At 47.8% G+C, this 22,474-nt stretch overlaps 2 protein-coding genes across 5 annotated transcripts in view; one reads left to right on the top strand and one right to left on the bottom strand.

The window, feature by feature from the left end:
* The window catches only part of HLCS (holocarboxylase synthetase), a 230,208-nt gene extending 220,321 nt beyond the window's left edge, over positions 1–9,887 (top strand). For all 4 annotated transcript variants that reach the window (XM_058731965.1, XM_058731964.1, XM_058731962.1 and 1 more), the window contains 3 exons: positions 2,608–2,722; positions 4,905–5,118; positions 6,580–9,887. In XM_058731965.1, coding sequence (XP_058587948.1) covers positions 2,608–2,722; positions 4,905–5,118; positions 6,580–6,751 — 501 coding nt within the window. In that variant the 3' untranslated portion in view covers positions 6,752–9,887. The remainder of the gene's footprint in view (positions 1–2,607; positions 2,723–4,904; positions 5,119–6,579) is intronic.
* Positions 9,888–9,947: 60 nt separating this feature from the next.
* Positions 9,948–22,474, bottom strand: part of SIM2 (SIM bHLH transcription factor 2) — a 55,980-nt gene continuing 43,453 nt past the window's right edge. The window contains exons 8-11 of the mRNA XM_058731966.1: positions 18,337–18,484; positions 16,744–16,912; positions 15,750–16,158; positions 9,948–13,522 (exon numbers count right to left, since the gene is read on the bottom strand). Of these exons, the coding sequence (XP_058587949.1) occupies positions 13,071–13,522; positions 15,750–16,158; positions 16,744–16,912; positions 18,337–18,484 (1,178 nt within the window). The 3' untranslated portion in view covers positions 9,948–13,070. The remainder of the gene's footprint in view (positions 13,523–15,749; positions 16,159–16,743; positions 16,913–18,336; positions 18,485–22,474) is intronic.

Raw genomic sequence — 22,474 nt, 5'->3', positions numbered from 1 at the left:
GTGAAGTAAATCAGGAACCTGGGAGCGGGGCCAGCGCGGAAGCAAGCCGCTGCCCACCTACCGCAGGAGCCGAGCTTGGGCAGGGACCGTGTTGGGTACATGGGGGCCTGGGAAGGCGAGAGAGGACATGCGAGAGTGACCAAGGCCAAAGTCTCTAAGCTACAGATTTTCCACACCAGCGTTTCTCGCCGTCGGCACTGTTGACATTTGGGCCCCACATCTCAGGTGGGAGGCCTTCCTCTGCAGGAGGTGGGACAGCGTCTCTGGCTGCTCCCTCTAGGTGCCAGTGGGATTCCCTCAAGCTGTGACAACCAGAGATGTCTCCAGCATTGCCCAGTGTTCCCTGGGGCAGGGTAGCAGAATGGCACCCTTGCTCCGGCCGCCATGGAGATCCCTGTTCTAGACACGAAGGATTATGAAACTCCCTCCCTGTCAGTTACAGGTCCCGGTGCTCATCCCCATGTCTTCTTTATGCTTTTGTTCCTTTGTGCTTTTGCATTTCTCCTCTCTGCCTAGAGTGCCCTGCAGGGCAGAACAGAAATGTATTCCACTGGCTGAGATGCAAAGAAGGCCTTGTTGAAGGGAGAGAAGGAGATTTCTCGGAAGCAGCAGGCTCTGTAGCACAGTATTAAGCTCCCTGGGGGCTTGGTGTCAGAAAGCCCTGGGTTTGGGGGCACCTGAGTGCCTTGGTCAGTTGAGTATCTGACTTCGGCTGAGGTCATGATCTCACGGTTCGTGAGTTCAAGCCCCGCATCGGGCTCTGTGCTGACAGCTCAGAGCCTGGAACCTGCTTGGGATTCTGTGTGTCCCTCCCTCTCTCTCTGCCCTTACCTCAGCTGGCGCTCATGCTGTCTCTTAAAAAAGTAAATTAACATTTAAAAGGAAGGAGGGAGAGAGGGAAGGAAGGAAGGAAGGAAGGAAGGAAGGAAGGAAGGAAGGAAGGAAAAAAGAAAGGAAAAAAGGAAAGGGAGGGAAGGGAAAGGGAGGGGAGAGGAGGGGAGGGAGAAAAAGAATCCCAGCTCTGCTGCATCTGAGTGTAACTGCAAGCCACCCAGGCAGTCTCTCTCAGCTTCAGTTTCTTCCTCATAAAAGGGACAAAACTAGTACCCCCTGGGGGTCTGGTGTAAGTAACATAGGGACTAGGGCTGAGGAGGGGCTCTGGGTGGTACTTGCCCTCAGGGAAGGAAGCGAAAGCACTGTGGGATCAGAGGCCATCAGCTACCCTGCAGTCTTTCCGTTTTATTTGCTGAGGGTCTTTCTTTCAGCCTCATATATCCCGATTTCCTTCTTCTCCCCACACGTGGCACAGCTTGGCTGCCACCCCCGGCCCAGGAGACCTGGCAGCTCCAGCACCCACTGGGTCTCACCCGGTCTCTGTGCGCCCACTTAGGAGTCCCGGCAGGAGGTGGGGGTCTGGGTGGCCTAGCTCAAGGCAGTGACCGGCACCGTTCCACTGCGATCGGGGCTCAGGCAGGGTCGCCCAGGGTTGCTTCAGGATAGAGACGCGGTGAGCCACAGAACAAATCGTTTCTGTTAACTGCTGACTGTTGGCAGTGTTTTGAGATCCTTCCGTAATAATTCAGTGAACCGTGTTCCTACCCTGCATCTCTGTAGCATTCTCCTTGAAACATTTCTACCCACCTTTTATGATATTGGTTAATTTGGGGCATCTTTTCTCTCTCGGGCATGAGCTCCTTAAGGGAAGAGAACCCAGAAGTATTATTCTCTCCCTGCCCCCAACCCAGCACACAGTAGGTGCTCACTGCTGGTGGATTTTGGTTTCCCGGTGCATGTAAGTTACGTTTGCACTATACTGTGGTTTAAAAAAGCAATGGACACGCCTTAACTAAAAAATATTTTATTGAGAGAGTGCCTGGGTCTCAGTCACTTAAGAGTCCAGCTCTTGGTTTTGGCTCAGGTCATGAGCTCACGGTTTGTGAGTTTGAGCCCCGCATCAGGCCCTGCACTGACAGCCCAGTGTCTGTTTGGGATTCTCCCTCTGCCCCTCCCCTGCTCATGCACTCTCTCTCTCTCTCCCTCTCTCTGTCTCTCAAAATAAATGAAAAACTTAAAAAATATATATTTTATTGCTAAAAAATGCTAACCATCATCTGAGCTTTCAGTGAGTTGTGATCACTGATCACAGATCACCATGATAACCAAATAATGAAAAAGTTTGAAATGTTGTGAGAATTCCCAAATTGTGACACAGAGACGCGAAGCGGGCAAGGGCTGTTGGAAAATGCTGGCACTGATCGATCAGCTTGCTCCTCTCAGGGCTGCCGCCAGCCTTCGGTGTGTAAAACACACAGTGTCTGTGAAGCACGATGAAGACATATGCCTGTACTGAGATAATGAACAGTGCTGGGGTGTGGGGAAAATGCCAGAATTTATGCCAGATATGTTCTTTAGGTCTCTCCCAGCCCCAAGGTGGTCCTTTCACACTGGATTGTCCCAAAGATTAGCTGTCAGAACCAGAAGAGAGGTTGAGATCCCATGTTCCATTAGATTCGAGAACATCCTGCCTGTCTTCCTTTGGGCTAGATGACCTGTCCTGATCCCTTTGTGTCCTGTGCTTGCTTGATTAACGCACAGATTTTCCTTTAGGATATCAACTTACGAGTGAAGTGGCCCAATGATATTTATTATAGTGACTTCATGAAGCTTGGTGGAGTTCTGGTTAACTCAACGCTTTTGGGAGAAACATTTTATATACTTATTGGTAAGCTTTTAAAGCCCTTTCCTCCACATTTTTAGATTAATAAAAGCAAAAATAAAAATGGTTTATACATGGCTACATTGGGGGGAGTGGATTATCATAGGGGATTACTTTTTCTCTGAGTCCTAAGTTACAGAACACAATATGTATGCAAAACAAGCCAGATTGGTTGAAAGCCCTTCAAGGGGTTTAGCGTTCCTGTCTATGGCCATGGAAACCACCAAATTGGTATCACATCAAACAGGTTTTTTATTACACCTCTCCACGTGCCCGCTTCTTGTTGAATTAGAAATGGTGAAAATAAACATTTGACATGCCATTTTGTAATAAGAAAAGAAAGTTAATTTCAAGGATGGGTCTCCTGGTGGTCTGGCATTCTTAATGGGACCTTCCCAGGCCATGAAAAAGTTGCGTTCTTATGGACCTTCAGAAGAAGCTCCAGGCTGGTCAAGGTGGGGTGAAGAATCCTGCTTCCCCGCAGCGCACCCGCATCAGGCGAGGAGGTGGGTTCAGAAACGGTTTCGGAAATTCTTAGGCTCCTGCTCCTCCGAGCATCAGCTTCTCCCTAATGTCCAGGGGAACTCAACATTCAAAAATTAGTACTGGACAGAAAACACGTGACGACGTGTCAGAAATGCCAGCCAAAAGATGCAAAGCTTAGGTTTCCAGCGCTGCTACCAAACTGTTTCATATCATCCAAGCTCTGCTTCCCATTTTTAAATGTGTTAATGAGGCTAGATGTAGATGTTCTGAAGTAGGGCCCATAGGTATCAATGGGGCCCAGGGATGGCCTCAGGGAGCTAAGGAAGTCTGCCATTGGGGGCGGGGGGAGGAAAGGGAACATGTTCCTCTGGGGAGAATTCATAGCTTTTGTTAAATTCTTAAGGCCATGGGAGGTGATGGGGGGAGAGGGGGCATCTTTGAGGAAAGATTCAGAGTCACCAACAAGGGTACTCTCTGGTTCTTAGAAAGGTGTAGCCGAAGTTGGCACTAGTCAGTGTTGCTATTTTCCCCAGGACTTGGAATTTTCTGAATATAACGGAGATTTTCAGGACTGTATACACATACTCTAATGCCTCACCCTCCATGCTGTGTGTGTTGTTGAATGAATGAACAAGTGAAAAACTGCTGATTCTGTCCCTGTTGCTGTAGTTATGTGTTTTTTGTTTCCAGATGTAATTTATATTGCTTTGTATTTTAATAGCCAGTATATTAAAAAAAAAAAAAAATCTGAGGCCAATCAGTCTTTCCCTTCATGCTGAAAATGGCTCCGAACATTTACCAAAGAATACTGCTATTGTAAATGTCACCATTCTATCTGAGGCGAGTATTTGGGGAATTTTTTCTCAGAGGCACTGAAAACAAGATAGTCTCACTGCTTCATTCTTGCCGTATTTCATTTCTTATTGAAGACCTCTTTGAGGTTGATTCAGGGCCCTGTTGAAAACTGAGGTTTGACTTCTCTGAAGACTTCCAACTCTCCCGGAGAGGATGGTGATATTAAGTAACAGCAGAGACAAGCCTGTTCAAACCCCACTGCTGGTAACTCGCTCTCCCGAAGCTGTGGTTTAGGAGCCTGTAAAAGAGCCACTGAACATGAGTTGGCCCCTTGCCAACAACGTAACCCTAGCACCAGAGACTTCCAAGGGTAAAGTATTAAAAGATGTGTTCTAGGTTTATGCCATGACCAAGGTTTGAAATCTCTGAATCCAGAGTTTACTCCTTAAGACCTGAATGAAATTCTTTATTTTCAGACATGTGTTCTGTTACTCAAGTCGGAAAAGAAACAAGAAATTTTACTGTATATTGGGCTCAGGGCAGACCTACGCTTCTTGGCTCGACCCCGTGGAGGATCGTTTCAGAGGCCAGTCTAAGGAGCTCGGTCCCGTTCATAGCTTCCGTTTAATCGAATCGAATCTGCCTTTCTTACCCCAACCGGTCTGCAGTAAGGTTGGGGTGGTCCCAGCTTGAACAAGGATAATAAAGGAAGGATGAAAAAAGGAAACCGGTCCCAAAGAGATAAGTCGTTCTTTAAGTGGCCAGAGATAACAAATTTGAAATGAGGACGAGGAAGCAGGGGGCAGGGGATCCAGGCTGTAACTTCTTCCAGGTGGTTGAGAGGAATGTGTGATCCTCCCAGTACGTTGAGCTGCTCGCGTTTTTCAACCGTGTACTTTTGTTGCAGGCTGTGGATTTAACGTGAGTAACAGTAACCCCACCATATGCATCAATGATCTCGTCACAGAATACAATAAGCAACACAGGGCAGAGCTGAAGCCCTTCAGGACCGATGATCTCATCGCCAGAACTGTGACCGTGCTGGAGAAACTGATCGACACGTTTCAGGACAAAGGGCCCAATGGCATTCTTCCCCTTTATTATAAGTATTGGGTACACAGGTCAGTGCTGGCCCGTCTTCACTCTTTTAAAATGTCTTCATTCAATTAGTAGTTCACTATCTTAAAACAAGAAACTGAGCACAGGTCTAGATAACTATTTTTTCCCTTTCTGTTGGAGAAAAAACTGGCGGACACTATTTTGAGCAAGTTACCATCAGCAATGCCAGGACGAACTGGCATCCCAGGTCTGCTGCGGATGGGATGCAGCGAGAAGGACACAGCATCACCGGAGAGTTTTCCCGCATGTTTATTTAAATCGTAGAACATTCTAGATATCAACAGTTTTCAAAGCAAGATCCCCCAGGGGCAATAGCATCCTCACCTGGGAACTTGTTAGAAATGCAGGTTATTCTCAAGTTCCACCCTGGGCCTCCTAAATCAGAAACTCTGAGGCTGGCCGAACACTCGAGCACAATTCATGTTTCAACAAATGCTCCAGAGGATCCACACGCACCCAAAGCTTGAGAGGCACTGGTACCTATCAGCAGGCCTCTATGCTTCAAAAATGTTAATGTCCTCTAACACAAAAAAATAAAAAGAAGGTGGGAGATTTGTTTGACATTAAAGAGGACTAAAGAGGCATGACAATAAATGCAAGATGTGATTCATAATTAGATCCTGGATGGGAGGAAATAGCCACAAAAAATATTAATGAGACAATGGGGAAATTTAAACATGAACTATATATTAGATGTTATTATACCGAGATTAGATTTCTTGAGGGTGATAATGGTATTTTGGTTTTGTGGGAGATTGTTCTTAGGAGGTACATGCTGAAGTATTTAAGTGTGAAGTGTCATGATGCCTGCAACTTATTTTTAAACGTCAGCAAAAAAGCATGTGTGTGCACGAAGAGAGAAAGCAAATATGGAAAATGTTATCAGTTGGTGTGAATATAAGCAAAGAGGGAATCTGAGGTTCATTGTACTATTTTTTCAACTTTTCTGCAGGTTTAGACTTCTTCCAAATAAAGATGAGTGGCGGGGGGAGGGGAGGGATCCTCTATTTTAAAAACTATTTACAAGGATGTAACTCACCACAGGTACATTTGGAAAATATTAAAAGTAGCATTAGAGCGAGTTTAACTCGCAGGCGATGCCACCCAGCTTTGTTTTATAAAATTAGCTTCCCAGCTCAGTTTCTTTTGCCCCAATCTCAGCCAAGAAAACCTAGAGCTGCACAGCGGTTCTTAGAAGTGCTGGGGGGGTGAGGAAGTAGGTACACATCATCCTCCGGATGAGCAGAATGAGGAGAAAGTCCGAACTCTCTGTTGGAATTGCCATCAACCTGATTATGCTAGTAGTTTATGAAAACAGTTCATGAGGGACCAGTGAGAGTCCGAGCATCCTACCCCGCCCCCCGCCCTCCCGAACCCTTTACCCAATGGGTAAGTACTTAACCACCTGTCTGTAGACACTGTGTGACATTTCCCAGTGACTGTCTGCTCTTCTTCATGTACAGTGGCCAGCGGGTCCGCCTGGGAGGCCTCGAGGGCCCGGAGGTGTGGATAGTCGGCCTAGATGACTCTGGGTTCCTTCAGGTTCAGCAGGAGGACGGCGAGATCGTGACAGTGCATCCAGACGGCAACTCCTTCGATATGCTAAGAAACCTCATCATCCCCAAACGGCAGTAGCCCGAGCCTGGGGTCACTGTCCTGGCCGCTGGGCAGTGGGAGGGTGGGCGGAGCCACTGCATCGAACATTCCGGTTCAATTTCTGCTGCTTTTCCTAGCGCGAGGAGCTGGAAAACGGATTTAGAGTTGTAGGTGGATTTTTTTTTTTTTTCTCCCTCCAATTAACCTCCTTAATTCCTTAATTTTGTTCTGTCTGTTGCCATTTGACTTGGTGTCAGAAGATGTTCTGGGGGGTAGCAGAAGATTTAGTTCAGATCAAGCACTACCACAGGTGTGAAATCTTTCTCCCCTCTTGGGCTTGGATGTGTGTTTATTGGCCCAGAAGAAAAACACAAAAAACACAAAAGTTTTTATTTGGAAACAGCAATGGAATAATTCAGATGTTTCCCCAGTAGCAGAGACCTTCACTCCCAGACTATTAAAAAATAAATCAAAAAAAGCTTCCAGGCCCAGACCAGCAATGAGGTAGAGGGTTGGTAACACTGTTTATGAGCATCCAGGGAGGTGTTTTGCTAGAGGAACACTGGCAGTTCGTTGTTTTATTATTATTATTATTTTTTTTTTTGTCCATAAGGAAAGAGAAGGTAGATTTCTGAGGGTTACTCTGGACCCACTAGTTTGTGGTCCAGTCACAGTGCCTAAGTGGCTGCAGAGATGGGTGTCACTGGCAGGCTGCAGTGACCTTGGAGAGGAAATCAGTTACTTGCTTGGACATTAATGTATGAGCCCTCTTTTCATAAATTTGAATTTACTGCGTATCCTGAAGTGATGGGATCAAGTTCAAGAGCCTTAAAGTGTTGATTAGGCCTCGTGTGAATGTGCGGTGGATGACTGGGCCCTAACAGCTGGAGACGAAGACGCATTCATACCACACACAAGGGAGGCTTTGGGGCTTTTGAAATGTGGCGCATTCCTGAAAGACGGTTTGGTGCACAGAGAACAGAAGGACACGGCATTTTATTTGTAAGCCGTAATTTTTACCCCTCTTTTCCTAAATTGCTAAGAAAGGAAATACGACTGATACTGAGCACCCATCGTCTAAGAGGGAGGGAGGGTGTGTGTGTGTGCGCGCGCGCGTGTGGGAGAAGCTTTAAAAGAAGATGTTCAAGATCTGATGCCCTAAAAGTCTCCATGGAAGAACAAAAGAAAGGAAACCTTTTGATATACATTTGTGATTTCCAGATGTACTCCATGCTCTTTCCATGTAACTCCTATCTCCGTTGAACTTGTGAATCACACACATTACTTTTCAGCCTTAAAAGGCCAGTTTTTGTCCACTTTTCTCTCTTCCTGCCAGTCCCATCTGAAATTAGTGGAAAGAAAACTTGATGGAGCTCTCAGCATTGAACAGAATCCCTTTATTATACACTAGCACTGTCTTTACCCAGCTTTACTTAGGCTAATTCCAAAAACTTGGGTTTTCAGTATAAAATGTGTCCACCTTTAGCCAGGCACAGCCAGCACCATAGGAAGGGGGGGGAAATAGCATGTTTAGTTAAGCACAACAACCCAATATGTGTTTTTGGAACTGTAACTTTTAAAAGAACTTCAGAAGTAATTTTTGCAAATAAGGCTTCAATTAGAATTATTTTTGTCAAAAAAAAAAAATGCTTCTCTCCTAAGTGTCTAAGTCTTCTTTTGGAATTAGTGACAAGTTTAAATAAAAATCCACACCACCCCAAAATCACCAGATGAACTCACCCTTGAGAGGGCATCTGCAAAATATCATCAAGAGGAAAGATCTCCCCGCTGATGCTGCGAGTTTCATTTCTCAAACTTTGTAATATAAGGCAAGTCCTCTCTCAGAGCTGCCATTGTTACTGTTTGAATTTCTTTGGGGGGTTCTTTAATGAAAAACATGCTACGTTTTGTTTTTAGCTGAAGTCCTGTTCTAGATAGTTCTGCTTTGGGGGGAAAAAATGTTATCATTTCATTTCCTTTCTGTAAATTAAAACTAATGAAGTGTGGCCATGTCAGCGCAGATGGAGATGTCCCGGGCATAGACCACTTTGCCTCTGTGCTTTTAAGACTGTTCTTTCTCGTGTAGTCACCCAGTCGCCTTGAGGGACACGAAGTAGACTTGAAGCAGATGCTACGTTTTCCGTAAACCCGATTTTGCCTCAGATGAACCAAAGACTTTTGAAATTCTGCTTCATATAGAAGAGCTGAATAAAAGCATTTTACTTGTAGCTATTAGCGTTAGGGAAATTATTTACTTGCTACGCGACACTCATGGGTTTGAGGTCGTTTTGTGCACCTGACGGTCTCTGATCTCAAGGAGCTTTAAAGTCTTAACGGAAACTTTGCATTTTCTTCCTAATCTTGAAAACATGGTAACTGAACTAAGGCTTGGCGTGGGCTTTCCGGGCATTTGATTGGCCCCCGCGTGTGGAGGCTGCACATTGACTGGCCCCCGCGTGTAGAGGCTGCGCGTTGATTGGCCCCCGCGTGTAGAGGCTGCGCATTGAGCATCTTACCTGGTTTTGTAAAAGACCAGACCCCCTCTCTTCCCGGCTGGTGGCAGATTTCGGAGGAAGCCGTGGAAAAGCACCCCCGAATGTGCACAAGGAAGTTTTCCCTAGGACTCGTGGCCCCTGCCGAAGCAGCACCCCTTGATGCTGGGCCTCCTGGCAGCATTCAGGGGGTGTGGGCAAAAAGTCCAAGGATTCGTGTCTGGTCTCAAACACTTCGTGGGGGTTGTTGCTACCGCAGACTTTGCCCGATGTGGGAAGGAGTGGGCCGCTGAGGGGTGTGTGATGGGTGGGTGCACAGGCCCAGGTGAGGGTAGTATGCAGCCTCCAGTCCCCGAGTCCCCCACGTACACCCACGGGGCTGGCCTCTGGGGTTCCCCCTGCCCTTGACCTGGGAAGCGGGAGAAAAGCCAGTCTCACCCAGCAGTTTCAGGATGTAGCAGGGAGACATTTTCAGCTTGCATTCTGGAAGCTCTGTTTGCTCCTAACGGGCAGAAAATGGAGAATCCTTATTCCTGCATAATTACTATGCACATCAAAAATGTTTAAAAGCGTCCCCCTTCCCATTTTTACCTTTTCAAAGAATCATCTCTGAAAAGTAATTACTTTAAACCAATGCCTATAAAAATCGAGTCTTACCAAAATAAACTTTCAGGTTTTCTGTACAGTTTGGGCTCATTGTTATTTTTACCACAAGTTTCATTTTTAAAAACAGGCAACTACTCTTGGTTACCAGCATTTTTATTCATATTTAAACATTTTTACAAAATAAATAGTTTTACATGGTAAAGAGTATGTATGTATTTCTAAGTTATTAAGAAGCTGGGTGCTTTTTGTTGTTTTTGATTTATTTTTGACAAATGTGTCATACAAAAGAGAAATATTATTACTCCAAAGAATGAAACCCAAAGTAAAACAAAAACAAAACAAAACAAAAACCTTTTAGCTCAGGTGAGAAAGAAATTTAATATAAAATTTTAAACTGAAAAACAAATTTAATGTGACAACAAATTTAATAGAAGAACAAATTTTGTTCTTGGAGAATTGTTCTTTTGTAAAGAACTGCTTGACTTTTGTTTTGAGGCTTTTCCCCAAGATTTCAACTTCATATGTCATACTTAAGTTTAGGAACAGCTTGAATAAATGCATCTTCGATAGCCCAAGAGTTGCGATGCACTACGATTTTAAACGACTGTAATTTTCTGGCATTTGTTTGAAAACCTTCTTTTTATGTCATTTTATCGCAGCAGCCCCCACAGTCTACCTTAACTGTCTTACAGTTACAATAAATTACAACTTCGGGTAGACTTTGTCCGGGATTCACTGACCGTGTAAACCTCTCCCACCCTTAGGGTCCAAGGGGAAAGGCTTGGTTGGCCCTAGGACTGTTTAAAAAGGACAAAGGGGTGGGGGGCCAGGGAGTGGAAAATACCGCTCTTGCAGATCTCCTGAAGCAGCCCCGTTCCCTTCTCTACAAAGGTATGAATGGAATGGCTTTTCTAGAAAGGGCTTCCATGAACATAAAGGAATTCCTTTCCCTGGGAGGCCCCTTGGAGGGCCCAGCCAGTCTTAAACTGGGTTTCTTTCTCAAATCCGTTTGATCTGGCATTTTTCGTCAACGTGTTAAGAACCCACTACCATTTTTGTTTTCTTTTTTTTGTGAAAGAGAGTCGTATTTATTAAAATGCTTCCTCTTCCCCTGCCGGAGCCTCATCGAAGTCAAGAAACGATACCCCCAGCTTAAATGTGCAGACTCTTAAAGATGGGCTAACAATATTAGGTTGCCATGGTAACTCCCGTTCACTTTAAACTGAGCTGCTGGCCGCCTGAAAGCCGGCTTGCGTAGGAATCTTCCTTCACGTTCTAGGCTATGAAAACCGTGATGTTTGTGTAGACAAGGACGTTTTCCCTAGTACCCATTTTATTTTTCAAGCACACACACACTCGTTGTTAAGCCTGTTTATCATTTGTGAATCTATAACGGTCTTCTCTTTTTCACCGCAACCTTTGATCTTAAGCTGCTCGAAAGCCTTCATGATCTGTATTTACTCATCAACACGGCCCCCGGTGGTTCACAACAAGTTAGACACAAATGCATTTTGCGGTACTTTATTGAGAAACGTCGGGTGATCTCTCCCGCTCCTCAAAACCGCTCCTTCCAGGAATCATGGTTTAATTAGGACGGTTGTGAGCATAAAAAACTAATTACCCCGTGGCTTATTTTCTGTATGCACAAAGACCTGCTGATGAGGTATAGCTAAGCGCAGGACAGGGGTGTATGCGTTCGCTTCTTTTGACTCCGTCCCTTTGCCACACCACACGTGTTCCAAAATTTGCAAATTTCACCCCCCCTCCCCCACCACGAGGCAACTGACACCCTGCTCAGAAAGGAGGCAGACCCTCAGTGTGACACCAGGTCGGCAGACGATCATTTCACATTTTGAGAACAGTTGATTACAGGTGCCCTTTGATTCTAGAACGATGCCTTAAAGACTTTTGTGAAACATCTTTCCGCTCAGGCGCAGAGTTTCCTAGAAGAAAACCGTTTCTGACACAGCGAAACGATGGAGTGTTTACCGGGTGAAGCAAATTAGAAGACGGTGGTTCAATGCACCGAACCACTTCAGAGCCATGGTAGGATTTTTAAATGGTGGAGTCTTGAAGCAAAAACATAAAAGACAAAAATGAATGTAAGTTTATTTTTAAAAACACTGCCGGTGCTTTATAAAAGGATTTGTTTACCTCCTACATACAGGACATGTTCATGGAGTTTTCTTGCTATGCAGAAAAGGCAGGAAATGCTAAAGAAAATGTATGCACCGTTTTTATTAGATCCCTTTAGCGACTTTTCTTCCACAAGGCGCAGTCCATTGACAATTTTCCATATTGCACATGCAATTTAACTAACTTTATTAGCACTACTTGTAACAAACACGAGCCTAGGGAAATACAGGTCTGGGTGGACCAGAGGGATTTCGCCTTGTAATCAAACCTGACAGGGGTAGCCAGTCGCCTTGGGCACCTAAATCATCCACATGTCATTCTCAGAAAATATCTGGCTATATATAATTTTTTGCATTTAATGCCTATTCAATATACTCTGAAGGTGCTATTCTCGGTATCAAGAGTTCACAGAGGTTAGGAGGAAGTAAAAGCTCACCCATGCTCATTCACTCCCTTGGTCTTGGCTTGCTGATTTTTGTACCGAAAAAAAAAGGCTTAAATTAAAACTTTTCATGAGGCTCATGAATGACTTTTAAAGACATGAGAGTTGTCGATTCCTGGGGCTTAAATCATCACATCCTGCCTTAAGAGTCTAAGAGCGCTCTGAATTCTGGAGCCTCCTCCTCCGGGTGGGCCACCGCCTGGCATATCTGACTGGATCGGGTTGGGCTTTCGTCTTTACGGCGGAGGCTCCCCCGGAGCGGAAGCTCCTTCAATCCCCAGTGGGATTGCTGCTGCGCATCGGGGACGAGGCGAGGCGCGCGGGCCTGGTGGCGAGGCGAGGAAACCAAGTCCGCCCCCGGAGACGGGGCAGGTGGAGGTCGCGCGGGGGACGCGGGGGACGCTCAGCTCTGCCCCCTTCGGGACCGGGCTCTTGGAGAACAAAGGTCTGGCGGGCCTTTCTCCCCCGCCGCGGGTGCGCCGCAGTCCTCGGCACCGGCGTTTGCGGGATCTGCGTAAAAATCTAGAAGCCGGCCGCGGAGTTCTATTAAAATAGTCGTCTCTGTATAAATTAATTTAAACCGTGCATATACAGCCCGCCCCTCGTAACTCGGCTGCACTCTGGACAACAGGAGCCCGGGGCCCGGCCTATGGCTTCTCCCTATGGGCAGCCCTGCGCGAGGTCACCTGCCGTTGGTGATGATGACCGAGGCGCCCAGGTAGTGCGGCAGCGGCGCGCCCGGCGGCGAGGCGGCGGCGGCGGCGGGGCCCGGGAGCCGGGGCCGCAGCGCGCCGGCCGCCGCCTCGGGGCCGCCGGGGCCGCAGGCGAGGGCGGGCGCGCCGGGCGCAGCGCCCCCCAGCGGCCCGCGCCGGGCCAGCACGCGGTGGTAGTTGAGCAGCACGAAGGGCAGCTGCGCAGGCGCGCCCGGGGGCTCCGGGGCGGGCGGCGCGCAGCACTCGGGCGCCGCGCGGGCCAGCGCCAGCCGCGCCCCGTCCCTGGCGGCCTGGCGGGCGGCCTTGGCTGGGCCCAGCGCGGGCTCCTCGCGGTAGTGGCCGCAGCTCGGGAAGCTCGGCGGCGGCGGCGGCGGCGGTGGCGGCGCGGTGTCCTCGCCGAACCTGCGCGCGGCGGCGGGCGCTGCGGGGACAGGCGACACGTTAGACGCCCGCGCGGGGGGGTGGGGGGGGAGGAAGGGGACACGCCCAAAGCGGCACCAACCCGGCGGGTCCCGGGCGCCGCCACCACCCTCTGGGCCACCCGCAGCGCGCTCCGCCCCCGCAGCCGCCCGGCCCCTGCCCCTCCGCGCCCAGGCCCGCCCGCGCTGTCCGGTCGCAGGCTGCGCTCTGCGGCGTTCGGGTGGTCGCGTTCAAGAGCGAAGAGGAACAGGTGGAATTCATGTGAACGGTGCGCTCAATTTAATGCCACATGTCCGAAAGGTTATTTCAGTGTGGGGTCAATAGTTTTAAATGATTGCGGTATCTGATTCTTTGTTCCTGCCTTCCAAGTGCGGGCCCACCCAGCAGCACCTCCCATTCTCCTAGTAGCCGCATTTCAGTGCCCAAGAGCCACACGTGGCTGCTGGCTACCATCTTGGACAGCGTTGGTTTACAGCCTTGCTTGCTTGCTTTTTTTTTTTCCCCCTTAGCCCTCGGTGGGGAGAGTGGGGTGGTAATCACCCTGCTCCCTTTAGTGGGGTCATGACTAAAGTAATAACCACCCTCACTAATTAGATGCCTGCAATCAATTAGCTCCATATATATATATATATATATATTTTTTTTTTTTTTTTTTTTTTTTTTTTTTTTTACCTTAAGACAACCTTTGTCTTCCTTTAATATCAAAAAAGACTAGGAAGTGGATCACAAATTGCCCCAAATTAGCACCTTTGGTCCTTTTTTTTACCAAGTGTGTGATAAACGAGGTGGTTATTAACCTCTTTCGCTTTCAAAATAGCAACTTTTAAAAAAATGTAATACTGTGGGTTAGTTATATCATTGGCCAACTTCCACAGACCAAGAAAAATAATTCTTTCAGGTCAATCTCAAGTGGATAATATCTTCAGCTGTTATCAAGATGCCTAGCTTTCTCTTTCTTTCATTGGCTGTCAGGGGAAATCCCTTCCTTGGTTATTTGAGGGACCCAATACACTGATGGCTGTCTCTCCAAATCTGAGACACTGGCGGCTCCGAGGACCGGCCCAGGCCGAAGGCGGGACCATGCTGCCCTAGTGGCTGGTGTGTTCTTTTCTAAGCTCCCCACTTTTGAAAAACGTGTCCTAGTCATCTCCAAGGCAGTTGGCTTTCTCCCACGGTCTATCCCTCGTCTCACATTAGGGACAAGACGGGTCTCAGCCTTGTAAAGACTGGGTCTGAACAAGAGATTCCCAAAGCCGCTGAGGAGGAACAGAGCCCTACCTGCCTCCAAAGAGAGAAAGAGGGGAAAGGAGGGGGCCCTGAGAGAGCGCTCCTCTTTAAGCAGGTGATCCGTTGCTGGGGGCATATAACATGTACCCGCATTTAGTGGCCACCGGAGGAATTTGTACTATCTTGGTCTACACCCTGAGCAGTAGTTAGGTCTGCGTGCCACGGGAACATACCTCTCGCAGCCACCCCTCAATCCCCACCTACCCTCTGCCTGGGGTTGGCTTAGTGAGCGAACAGGAGACTGGGCCTGGGGAAGCCGGTGGCACATCCACAGAGGACGTTTGCTCGTCTGCCACCAGGAAGGCTGCTGGAGGGGCCATTCCTGTTGTTGAACCAGCAGTGCGGGCAGGCACCTAGCGTGTGCCCAGCCCTGGGGTAGGCATATCACCTGGCCTCCGATCCCATTTTACAGGTGAAGAAACTGAGTCCTCGGAGTGTTTACATCATTTGCCCCGGGTTGGTGAGTGACATTTCTGTCTCTGAGCTCATGAATTTCCACCACTGTTTTTCCCGCTTTGAAAACTGGCGTGGGAAGAAAGCCAACAGGATCCCAGATTCATTTGGGGGCGGGCTGGAAAGTAATCTTTTAAAATAAATGCAGTTGGAGCATTCTCCGCACATGGGAGCTGGTCCTGAAAACCACTCTGTCTCCCTCTTGGGGAAGCGAATGAGGCCGGAGCTTTTGGGGGGGGGGGTGGCTGAACGCCGGTTTCCTCCACCCTTTATGCCGTCACCAGTGCCACTTGTGGCACACGGGCGCGGTCGCCCAGCTTTCCAGCCTGTCACGAAGCGACTCCCGTTGCCAGAAGGAGAGCGTGGAATCCCTACTTACAAGCAGAAAAAGGAGAAGTTTGCCCAAAGCGTGAGGATCCTTTTTCCGCTTGCCACCCACCGCCACCGTTCGCAGTCCTGCCCCCTCCCCTCGTGCAAACATGACCCACCTTCGTAGTTTGGCACGAGGCTGTGCCGAGCAGTGTTCACCGGCGGCTCAGAAAGGTTTTTGGCTGGAGACTGGCCGCTAGGCACTAGGGGGTTGGCATAATGCCACTGGCATTCGCCACCGGCTGGCAGTGCGCTCAGGAAAAAGCGTGCCACCTCGCACGGGGATCCTCGGGGCTGCCCGAACTTGGCCGGCAACATTGGCTTTTTGCTGCTGAAGACGTGAGAGTCCAGAGGGAAGTGTCCATAATGGTAGGAGAAAGGCAGGCTGTAGGACGGGGCGTACAAAAGGTCGCTGCTTTCTGAATGGAGCTGCTGTTCTGGGGGCGCCGGGGCGTTCGCTGGGGGGCTGGCTCTCCAGTTTCCCAGCTGGCCGCCTTCCAGTTTGTCCATTTGGAACGAGCTGTATTGCTGCACGGCAAAGGAGACGGACGACAGGGCCGGTGAGGAAGTCCCCTCCGGCCTCGCCGGATCCCGCCCCGGAGTCAGCCTGACCGCATCCCTGGGCTGGGCCCACCCCCGGCCACCACAGTGAGGTCCCACTGGGGACAGGTGTGCAGCAAGCAGTGCCACAGAGACACCTCCCCCCGCCCCCGCCCGGGGTGGGAGGCGGTCTCAGCCCAAGCGGAAAACATACCAGATACATGTAGCCACTTTCTGAGAGGTTACAAAGTATTAAAACAAAACAAAAAAAGGGTTTTCGTTTTAAAAAATGCCATGGAAACACGCTGCGCACGAAGGCGGATTCCAGCAAGCTGGTGTGCCTTCCCAATTTAGCCTTCTTTTTCCAGCCCTGCTGAGCCTTCCCAGATGTTAGCTCCGTGTGCCTCAGGCCGTGTCTCTACTGTGTGCGCAGGACATCCCCCCCAGGGCCTCTGCTGCACTCGGCGGGGAAACTTCCAGGCCCCAGACCCGAGACGAGACCGCTATGCACTGAGGCTCATTGTTCCTTAACAGGCTGGGTGTCCTGAGCCCCCAGCAGGGCGTGTGTGTTACCTGTGGCGGGTACGGGTTTGTTCTCAGCTTGGTCTTCATCTTTGTATTTTTGGGTTTCGCTAATTTCCTAGTTTCTTGTGAGGTAGACAAGGCGGTCCTCCAGGAGTCCTGGGACTTGGATGTGGACACCTGGTCCAGGGACAGCTGCAGTTCCTTGTATTCAATATCCCTGAGAAGCAAGAGCAGGACAAGTCATGTCCAGCGGGCCGCCAGGGGGGCAGAGCGGCTTCCCTGCCCCTCCCCCGACAACCCCTCCCCCCCCCCCCCCCCCCCCCCCCCGCAAGTTCGTTCCCCAAGCTCCAGCGAATCGGTTCACTGAGGTTGCAGGCCCGGGACTTGAGCAAAGGGCCGCCCACCTTCATCGTCAAAGGCCCCCTGAAGCCCTGGGCAGTGCCGAGAGAGGTCAGCATTATCCAGCCAGATGATTTGGAGGTAGCTGTCTCCAGACCTGTAGGTCCCAAAGGTCCCCCAGGGACACCATGGGCCACCAGGAAGTGTGTCGGGGCCAAAGCAAGGGCAGGAGCAGTACTCATCGCCTTGAATGTCTGTGGCTCGGCTGTTTCTCCATTTAGCACCCAGGGAGGCGCAAGTGGGGGACTTTCAAGGGTCCAGGAGCCTGGCTGCCAGCCCTGCCTATCTCCATCCACATCAGGCGCCCATTTCGGCCGTAAAGAGCCGGCTTGGCACAGTTGTGTTCGTGGGAGGGGAAGTCGCCTAAAGTACCAGCCCACGCTTGTCTGCTCAGGAAGAGTCATTAGGGGGCTAAAATGCTCTCTTCCCTGCAGTTTTGCCAAAATCACACTCCTAAAAAAATAATAATAAAACAAAACCCAAGAAACCAGGGACCCGGCAGTCATTCTATGAAAGGAGTGAGAGCCTAAATCCAGGAGTGAGTTCAAATTCTTGAACACACAGGAGGACCTTGTTCAAGGTGGGGCTGGGGTACAGCAAAGGTGTCAAGTTCAGGGACAGAGCTGGGTGCAGGTGACTTAACATACAGTAGCCACAGTGGGTCCACAGTAATATATGATCCCAGGGAGACTTATGTCCTGTTGTGTGTCTAATGGTCCTAAAAGAATTTGCAACTGAACTTGGCCTTCTGAGATTTTAAAGAGACCAAACATTCATCATCATTTGCAACAGGCTATATAGAAATACGGGGGAAATGTGAGAGATCCCCGTCCCAGATGGTGGGAGCACGCAAGACGGCCCTGATGTTTGTGGGCACAAGGAGCGTAAGTTCATATTCCCGGTCTGGATGCGTCTCCTGTCCCTCCTGTGCAAGATGGGGGGCATCTCCCACTTTTCCCCCACCCCCGCACCCCTCAGCTGGTCTCTCGGATCTGATCTTCAGCTGTGCCTGGGGCAGGGCTCCCTTCGTGGTATTCCCACCGCAGCCCAGCACCTGGCCCTCGGTACCGAGTTCAGAAATAGTTTGGACCTTCCCGAACCACCAATTGTTCAAATAAAAACAAAACAGGAGACAAATGAGAGAGAGAGAGAGAGAGAGAGACAGGGCGTGCGGCTTGTGAGAGCGGGCTGATGAGGGGCAGGGGAGAGGAGAGAGCAAGGAAACAAATACGTCGGACTTACGTGAGGACATAATTGACACTCACGATGCAGTGCGGCCGGGACGAGCGGCTGTTGTGCACGACGGTGGCGTAACTCTGCACCCACACCCAGCCGCCCAGCTTGGACAGCAGCCGATAGTACTTGGTGGTGACCTGGCCCTTCACCAGCACTGCAAGCACAAGGTGACATGAATCCCGAGGGACAATTAGCAGGCTCTGCTTGGGGGGCTCTGCCCCCACCGATGACCTCAGCCCCAGTTCTGGGCCTTTCTGGGGTCAAGGACACCTTTGGGAACTCGACAAAGAGATGGGCTTTCTCTACAGGAAGGTGCATGCTTGTGTGCGCACACGCACAAACACACGCACACACGCAAGATTTTTTGCCTATAATTTCAAGAGGTCCAAGGCGCGTTCTCTCCCCTCCCCTGTTGAGAACTCAAATTTAATAGTCATTGATTTCACTGGGAGAAACAATTAGTCCCCATAAAACATTTGCATCTGGCAGAGTGATAAAATTGGTTTGGCTTTTCAGCTTCCAAAATGCCACGATGATGTGATAATCCCTCAAACCCTTAATCCCCACACCCTCAATAGGTGGCGGCGGGAGCAGGGAGTGATGTAGTTGTTTAAACAAAATAATAAGTACATTCAACCAAGCTTCAAATTGTTGTTAGTATTTACTACTCTCCAGAACATGTGTGTATTCACCTTGAGACTGTTTGCTACTCTGTTGCCATGTATATTTTCTTCCCATCAGCCCCGCTTTTCATCAGGCCTATTAATTTCCTACGTTGCTCATGTAGGAAGGACCTCTGCTTGGCTATTTAGTTTCTGAAAACTGGGCCTCTGGGCCCATCTTCTACGCATGGGTGCAAACTCCAGACTGCTGAGCCATACTCACTTCCAAAGCCTCTGTACTAATTTGCCTCAGGGCCTGGAGGGCACAGGCTGGAGAGAAAGGAAAGTGCCAGAAGCACTGGGTGGGCAGGAGAGAAGAGAAAGGCCCAGTTATCCTTCTCCAAGGAGGGGAAGGCCAGCACAAATCTAAAAGGCATCCCTTGATGCCCAGGTCATGGCTACAGGGCATTCCTGTTTCTCAAATCAGGGCTGGCCCCAGGGCCCTACTAACAGCCACCTGAGCAGGGGTTTGGGGAGGTGGCCAAATTCTGTGACTGCACTAGCTGGCACTGAAGGAACCCCCTGGAGGCTCACAGACACAGAAATTCAGCCCCCATCTGCCCCCGCGCCGTCTGCCCAAACCCTCCCGAGGCTCTCCATGGCCTTCTGTGACTTCTTTCCTCATTAAGAGTGCCTCTTTATCATCCACTTTAACACCTGCAGCAAAATATTCTGGTGCAGAAGAAAAATTACTGCAAAAATGATAGTCGAGGAGTTGTTAGCCTTAATATGTAAAGAGTTCATACACATCAATAAAAACATTAAGACCTAGAAGTAATATGAGGAAAGGACTGGAACAAACAATTCACCAAAGATTAAATATAAATGATGATCAAATGTTCAATGTATTTGCTTAACTCAGAGCTAGATACCATCCATTAAATCAGCAGACAGTAAAAAAGAAACAAATATTGCATGGTTCCATTTATGTGAAATGTCCAGAATAGGCACATCCATAAAAACCAAAAGCAGATTAGTGGTTGACAGGAGCTGGGGGATGAGGGGAGCCAGGAGTGACCGCTGATGGGTACCAGGGTTCTTCTGGGGATGAAGAAAATGTTCTGGGACTCAGTAGAGGTAATAATTGCATGACATTATAAATATACTAAAAACCTCCGAAAACTGTTAAGATGGTCAGTTTTATATTATATGAATTGTATCTCAAGGGAAATAAAATGACAACAATGATGTCAGCTGATCTATGGGGAGAGGCATTGTCACGTGCTGATAGAAGCATGGACTCATACGGTCCTGGAAAGTGGTCTGACAGTTCACATCCACTGACACAGTGACTTCACTTCCACTCATTGCTCCTATTACAAGCAGTCCTGCTTATAATTCAGGGGGAAGAGGAAGGGGACGCTTAATTGCCCATGAATTAGGGAAGATGAAATAAACTTTGGAATACTATGCCGCTATTGAAATAATGATTAATAAGAATTTGAGATATTATGGAGAACGTGTATGATATAATGTTAAATGAAAAAAAGGATTCAATATCACAGAAATACAGAGATAATAACAGACTACTATGAACAATCATAGTATGTTAACTAACCAGAATTTAAATAAAAATTTGGAAATAATTGTAGCACACTTTAAGAAAAACAATTATATGCCAACAAATTGAGCAACTTACAAGAAAACAGATACTTTGCCAGAAATATACAACCTACGAAGACTGAGTGATGGAGAAATAGAAAATCTGAACAGACTAATAACTGGTAAGGAGTCATCAAAAACCTCACAATAAACAGAAGTCCGGGACCAGATGGCTTCCTTCACCGGTGAATTCCACCACACATTTAAATAAGAATTAATACCAATCCTTTTCAAACTCTTTGGAAAATTAGAGGAGGAAAGAACACTTCCAAACACATGTATGAGGTCAGCATGACCTGGATACCCAAACCAGACAAGGACACTGCAAGAAAAGGAAAATTACAGGTTAATATCTCTGATGAGCGTACATGTAAAAATCCTTAACAAAATATTAACAGATCGAATTTAACAATACATTAAAGGGATCATACGGCGTGATCAAATGGGATCTATTCCTGGGATGCAACGATGGTTCGACATCTGCAAATCAATCAATAGGATACACCACATGAACAAAGTGAACAATAAAAATGGATAAAGAAAAATCATTTGACAACATTCAATAGCCACCTATGATAAAAACTCTCAACAAAGTGCATATAGAAGGGAGGTACTTCAACATAATAAAGGCCATCCATGACAAGTCCACAGCTAACATACTCAACAGGAGAAAGCTGAAAGCTTTTCCTCTAAGGTCAGGAACAAGTCAAGGATGCCCACGTTTGCCACTTTTATGTGACACAGAATCAGAAGTCCTAGCCAGAACACTTAAGCAAGAAAAAGAAATAAAAGACAACCACATTGGAAAGGAAGAGGTAAAACTGTCATTATTTTCAGGTGGCATATTATAGATAGAAAACCCTAAAGACTCCATCAAAAGACTCTTAGAATAAGAGAATTCTGTAAGGGTCAAGAATACAAGATAAGTACACAAGAATCTGTTGAGTTTCTACACATTCATAATGAACTATCAGAAAGAGAAATTAGGAAAACAATCCCATTTACAATTGCATCAAAAATAATGAAATAGCTAAGAATAAATTTAACCAAGGAGGTGAAAGACCAAGACACTAAAAACTATAAGACATCAATGAAAGAAACTGAAGGAGACACATATTAATGCAAAGATAGACACTCCATGTTCATGGAGGGAAAGAATTAATATAAAGTGTCCATACTACCCAGAGGCATCTACAGATTTAATGCAATACCTATCAACATTCCAGTATCATCCTTCACAGAGATAGACCAAACGATCCTAAAAATCTGTATGGAACCACAAAATAATCCTTAAAAGATCGAAAGCAAAAGTAACAAGTGGCATTACATCAAACTAAAAAGCTTCTGCACAGCAAAGGAAACCACCAACAACATGAAAAGACAACCTACCGAATGGGAGACAGTATTTGCAAATTACGTACCTGATAAGGGGTTAACATCCAACATATACGAAGAACACATACAACTCAGTAGCAATAAACAAACAAACAAACAAACAAATAAATAAAATAGTCCAACTAAAAAATGGGCAGAAGGTCTGAATCGACATTTTCCCAAAGAAGACATAACATACAGACGGCCAACGGGTACATGAAAAAATTCACAGCATCACTTATCATCAGGGAAATGCAGATCAAAATCACATGAGGTTTCACCTCACACCTGTCAGAATAACTATTATCAAGAAGACAAGAAATAACAAGTGTTGGCAAGGATGTGGGGAAAAGGGAACCCATGTGTACTATGACTAGGAAGGTACATTGGTGCAGCCACCATGGAAACAGTGAGGAGGTTCCTCAAAAAATTTAAAACAGAACTACCATATGCTCCAGAAATACCACTTCTGGGTATTTCTCCGAAGGAAACAAAAACACTAACTC

Source organism: Neofelis nebulosa, chromosome 5, assembly GCF_028018385.1.
Source record: "Neofelis nebulosa isolate mNeoNeb1 chromosome 5, mNeoNeb1.pri, whole genome shotgun sequence".
In the NCBI taxonomy this organism is placed as follows: Eukaryota; Metazoa; Chordata; class Mammalia; order Carnivora; family Felidae; genus Neofelis; species Neofelis nebulosa.
This window is presented reverse-complemented; position numbering and strand designations above follow the sequence as displayed.